This window comes from Piliocolobus tephrosceles, unplaced genomic scaffold (assembly GCF_002776525.5).
Source record: "Piliocolobus tephrosceles isolate RC106 unplaced genomic scaffold, ASM277652v3 unscaffolded_31191, whole genome shotgun sequence".
Classification (NCBI taxonomy): domain Eukaryota; kingdom Metazoa; phylum Chordata; class Mammalia; order Primates; family Cercopithecidae; genus Piliocolobus; species Piliocolobus tephrosceles.
Window position 1 is genome coordinate 11,067 of NW_022314523.1, and position 6,124 is coordinate 17,190.

Genomic DNA, 6,124 nt, shown 5'->3' on the forward strand with positions numbered 1-6,124 from the left:
AGCCCTTGGTATTTTAATTATGAGACTAAAACTCTTCTTGACACCACACGTGTGTTATGGCATCACTGATCTGCTCAAGACAGGTAACGTTATGTTAGAGTATAGCTACTATAATAATTTTAGCCTTTATTATTGAGTGGCCCTAAAATAATGAATTACAGTCTTTTAAGTGATTATAGTTAAAGCTCTTCATGGTTTTGTACTTATCTTTCTTAAAGGGTAAGGGCCAAAGCTGATCATTTTCTATCTTTCTAAAGACTTCAAAATAGTTGTTGGTGTACAACAAACACTGATTTCGTACAGACTGAGTTCATGGGTGATTACTGCAGGTGCTGATAGAAAGCAGAGCTTAATTGTACAAATAGTAACTTTTTTTTTTGTTTTGACATTCATATCGCAAAGAATTCTAACAATTTCAAGTTATAAGTGCTTGAAAATTATATGGTCTTTTTTTGTATCAAACTTAAACTTCTTTTTTTCATTTGGTACACATTTGTATGTACATTCTTGACTTGTGCTTTTTAAAATTTAGTTTAAGCCTTCCTTGGTGGTTTGCTGCTCATTTTTCCTGGATAACTGCCTCCTTGATCTGTATTCATAGATTTATGCTTCTTCATAGTGTCACCTTTCCATCAGTCAACCAGCCTACGTACAACAACAGCACCTCCCTTAAACGTAGCAGATCGTCACTAAGCACCTACACTGTGCACTCTAGGGATGGAGGATAGAGTAGTGGACAGAAAAGTCAAAAGCCAGTGTTTATAAGCCCTCAAAAAACTTGAAATCTAGCTCTGTAGACACGTAGAGAAAGATCAAGAGAACAAAGTGTTGTTATGGAGTGTGGACTATTTAAATGTGGAAAAAAGTAGCTAGCCTCGAGGTTCCCCAGCAGAATGTTGATTATGTTAGAAAGGCACTACTTTCCCCCTTTCTGACCCCTTTAGGCTGGCACAGGAGAGGAGGCTGGTTGGAAGCCTTTAATCTTGAGTCTTTATCCCCCAGCATGACTGATGATATAGGTTGGTGCAAAAGTAATTGCGGGTTTTGTCAAAATAGCAAAACACGCAATTACTTTTGCAGTAACCTAATAGAAAGTGTCACTAGGGCAGGTTTTGCAAATGTGGGGTTCCTGCTGGTCACACAGGACCTTGCATTCAGAAGGACCCTGAACTTGGTTGAATGTTTGCTGCTGCTGTTTTGAACGTCTTAATAATTTTTTAACAAGAGACCCCACATTTTTTTTTGCACTGGGCCTTGTAAATTGCGTCGGTGGTTGTGGCTTTACTTGAATCTGGGAGTAGAGAAAGCAGGTTGAGAAAAGAGCTTCCTACGTTGTGTTCCACTTATATGAGGCTGATGGTAGAATTCTTTTGATCCCAAAGATTATTATTTTGGGGCTTTTTCTTTAGGATAATTAATCCTTTTTTTGGGACTCTAGCAGAGGCCACATTCCTCTCTGGGAAGAAGTTTTGCATAACAGATGCATACTACTTTATACTAACAATTGCCAATGTATTCTTAATTTGGTTTCAGCTATTTGGATGGCTCTTTAGCAAAGTATATCCTGGTGCTGTTGTTTTTGCTATATTAGCAGCAATGTCAATACAAGGTTCAGCAAATCTCCAAACCCAGTGGAATATTGCAGGGGAGTTCAGCAATTTGCCACAAGAAGAACTTATAGAGTGGATCAAATATAGTACTAAACCAGGTAAAAAAAAAAAAAAAAGAGCCATATTTTTTAGCTGTTTTTCTCACAATTTTGTATACCACTGCAAACTCGTAAACCCTAGTTACTTCCACTGATCTTACTCTTTCTAAGCAATGTTGCTTTTAGAATATCTAAAACAAAGGAAATATCAATCCTGTTGAAATGGTTTTCTGGGGAAATGTTATACATATGTTCTTAGTAATTTATTGTGCCATTTTTTATAGATTTTAATTTTTTCAAAATTTATTCACAGTCATAAATGCCACATTTAAAATAATTTTTACTGTGCTTATTTTCTTAATGAATTTTTAATATTAGTCCTTCACATTCCTTCTTGAAATAAACTCCTAGAATGTGATATTTTACTCATGTGTGGAAAGGGAGTCTTTGTTGTCATCTGAGTGTCAAATTTTTGAATGCTAAATCATCTTCTAGAATTTCTTGTTACTATAAAGCTTTCCTAGTCCATCTGATACTTCTTTTCTAGATTCAGGAAAGATTTCTAAGATTTTTTTCTTGAAAGAAAGAAAGTAAGAAATCTTTAATAATGAGATGATGAAGCTCTATTTTGCAAGGAAAATAGTTTACCCAGACCTGGCTGCCAACTGCTACTTTATCAGCCATCTGACTTCATTCTAGTTCTCCCATTGAATCTTGAAGTCATGAACCTGCTGGGCCTCCACTCTGTTACCTGTGAAATAATTGATTTAAACTTGAAGGAGACCCCTTCTCACCATTACTGAGTGTCTTCCTGAGACCTTCCTCTTGCTTTCCAGATGCAGCGTTTGCGGGTGCCATGCCCACGATGGCAAGTGTTAAGCTCTCTGCACTTCGGCCCATTGTGAATCATCCACATTATGAAGACGCAGGCTTGAGGTCAGTGCACAGTCTTGCATCATCAAAACAAACCTTCCATGGAAATGGACAGTGAGTGGAGGACGCCAGCAAAATAATGAGGAATGTTCCAAAAGGATATGATGAACTGAGGCTTATCGAGTTGGGGAGCAGAAGGCTGAAATAAGACTGCTAAACTCTAAACAAATCCGTTAAGGCTTCACAAGGCAGGAAAGCGACAACATTGGGGGCCATCTTCTCTACCAGGCAGAAAAAAGTCATACTATAGCACTTTCCCTCAGGTTAACAGGGCTCTAAAATGTCTAAGTTCTTTTCATCCTGTAACTCCCTGAAGAGTTTAGCTTAGAGTGTTTATTAAGGTTTTCTCATAGGTGATTTTTCTTGAGTTTGGAGAAATGATTTGAAATAGAATCCCATTCAAAGAGGAGTTTATTCTGGTTTTCACCAGTATAGACTGTTAGAATGATCTTGGGTGTTTTCTGTTTTTTTAGATTTTTTTGAGACTTTAGAAAATAATTTAGAGATGTGTGGTCTAAATTATCTTTTTTTTTCATGCAGTTTCTAAGGCAGGTGAAGCTATTCATTTTCTAAGTAATTAGGTGAATATTTTTTTTTTTTAGTAGCTCAGTTATTCTTTTTTTTTTTTGTTATGATTGTACTTTAAGTTCTAGGGTACATGTGCATAACGTGCAGGTTTGTTACATATGTATACTTGTGCCATGTTGGTGTGCTGCACCCATCAACTCATCATTTACATCAGGTATAACTCCCAATGCAATCCCTCTCCCCCCCCCTCCCCATGATAGGCCCCGGTGTGTGATGTTCCCCTTCCTAAGTCCAAGGGATCTCATTGTTCAGTTCCCACCTATGAGTGAGAACATGCGGTGTTTGGTTTTCTGTTCTTGTGATAGTTTGCTAAGAATGATGGTTTCCAGCTGCATCCATGTCCCTACAAAGGACACAAACTCATCCTTTTTTATGGCTGCATAGTATTCCATGGTGTACATGTGCCACATTTTCTTAATCCAGTCTGTCACTGATGGACATTTGGGTTGATTCTAAGTGCTGCAATAAACATACGTGTGCATGTGTCTTTATAGCAGCATGATTTATAATCCTTTGGGTATATACCCAGGAATGGGATGGCTGGGTCATATGGTACTTCTAGTTCTAGATCCTTGAGGAATCACCATACTGTTTTCCATAATGGTTGAACCAGTTTACAGTCCCACCAACAGTGTAAAAGTGTCCCTATTTCTCCACATCCTCTCCAGCACCTGTTCTTTCCTGACTTTTTAATGATTGCCATTCTAACTGGTGTGAGACTGTATCTCATTGTGGTTTTGATTTGCATTTCTCTGATGGCCAGTGATGATGAGCATTTTTTCATGTGTCTGTTGGCTGTATAAATGTCTTCTTTTGAGAAATATCTGTTCATATCCTTTGCCCACTTTTTGATGGGGTTGTTTTTTTTTTTCTTGTAAATTTGTTTGACTTCTTTTTAGGTTCTGAATATTAGCCCTTTGTCAGATGAGTAGATTGCAAAAACTTTCTCCCATTCTGTAGGTTGCCTGTTCACTCTGATGGTAGTTTCTTTTGCTGTGCAGAAACTCTTTAGTTTAATTAGATCCCATTTGTCAATTTTGGCTTTTGTTGCCGTTGCTTTTGGTGTTTTAGATGTGAAGTCCTTGCCCATGCCTATGTCCTGAATGGTATTACCTAGGTTTTCTTCTAGGGTTTTTATGGTATTAGGTCTAGCATTTAAGTCTCTAATCCATCTTGAATTAATTTTCGTATAAGGAGTAAGGAAAGGATCCAGTTTTAGCTTTCTACTTATGGCTAGCCAATTTTCCCAGCACCATTTATTAAATAGGGAATCCTTTCCCCATTTCTTGTTTTTCTCAAGTTTGTCAAAGATCAGTTGGCTGTAGATGTGTGGTATTATTTCTGAGGACTCTGTTCTATTCCATTGGTCTATATCTCTGTTTTGGTACCAGTACCATGCTGTTTGGTTACTGTAGCCTTGTAGTATAGTTTGAAGTCAGGTAGCGTGATGCCTCCAGCTTTGTTCTTTTGACTTAGGATTGTCTTGGCAATGTGGCTCTTTTTTGGTTCCATATGAACTTTAAAGCAATTTTTTCCAATTCTGTGAAGAAACTCATATGTAGCTTGATGGGAATGGCATTGAATCTATAAATTACCTTGGGCAGTATGGCCATTTTCACGATACTGATTCTTCCTGTCCATGAGCATGGTATGCTCTTCCATTTGTTTGTGTCCTCTTTTATTTCACTGAGCAGTGGTTTGTAGTTCTCCTTGAAGAGGTCCTTTACATCCCTTATAAGTTGGATTCCTAGGTATTTTATTCTCTTTGAAGCAATTGTGAATGGAAGTTCATTCATGATTTGGCTTTCTGTTTGTTACTGGTATATAAGAATGCTTGTGACTTTTGCACATTAATTTTGTATCCTGAGACTTTACTGAAGTTTCTTATCAGCTTAAGGAGATTTTGGGCTGAGACAATGGGTTTTCTAAATATACCATCATGTCATCTGCAAACAGGGACAATTTGACTTCTTCTTTTCCTAACTGAATGCCCTTGATTTCTTTATCTTGCCTGATTGCCCTAGCCAGAACTTCCAACACTATGTTGAATAGGAGTGGTGAGAGAGGGCATCACTGTCTTGTGCCAGTTTTCAAAGGTAATTTTTCTAGTTTTTGCTCATTCAGTATGATATTGGCTGTGGTTTTGTCATAAATAGATCTTATTATTTTGAGATATGTTCCATCAATACCGAATTTATTGAGCGTTTTTAGCATGAAGGGCTGTTGAATTTTATCAAAGGCCTTTTCTGCATCTATTGAGATAATCATGTGGTTCTTGTCTTTGGTTCTGTTTATATGCTGGATTACGTTTATTGATTTGCGTATGTTGAACCAGCCTTGCATCCCAGGGACGTAGCCCACTTGATCATGGTGGATAAGCTTTTTGATGTGCTGCTGGATCTGGTTTGCCAGTATTTTATTGAGGATTTTTGCATCGATGTTCATCAGGGATATTGGGCTAAAATTCTCTTTTTTTGTTGTGTCTCTGCCAGGCTTTGGTATCAAGATGATGTTGGCCTCATAAAATGAGTTAGGGAGGATTCCCTCTTTTTCTATTGATTAGAATAGTTTCAGAAGGAATGGTACCAGCTCCTCCTTGTACTTCTGGTAGAATTCAGCTGTGAATCCATCTGGTCCTGGACTTTTTTTGGTTGGTAGGCTATTAATTATTGCTTCAATTTCAGAGGCTGCTATTGGTCTATTCAGGGATTCAGCTTCTTACTGGTTTAGTCTTAGGAGGGTGTAAGTGTCCAGGAAATTATCCATTTCTTCTAGATTTTCTAGTTTATTTGCATAGAGGTGTTTATAGTATTCTCTGATGGTAGTTTGTATTTCTGTGGGGTCAGTGGTGATATCCCCTTTATCGTTTTTTATTGCATCTATTTGATTCTTCTCTCTTTTCTTCTTTATTAGTCTTGCTAGCAGTCTATCAATTTTGTTAATCTTTTCAAAAAA

At 37.5% G+C, this 6,124-nt stretch overlaps 1 protein-coding gene across 1 annotated transcript; it reads left to right on the forward strand.

Moving 5' to 3' along the window:
* On the forward strand, positions 1–2,654 carry LOC113222447 (probable C-mannosyltransferase DPY19L1). The gene is made up of 3 exons (XM_026452072.1): positions 1–83; positions 1,534–1,708; positions 2,485–2,654. The coding sequence occupies exons 1-3, from the start codon at positions 57–59 to the stop codon at positions 2,637–2,639; spliced, it is 357 nt and encodes a 118-aa protein (XP_026307857.1). The 5' UTR covers positions 1–56; the 3' UTR covers positions 2,640–2,654.
* The last annotated feature ends 3,470 nt before the right edge of the window (positions 2,655–6,124 follow it).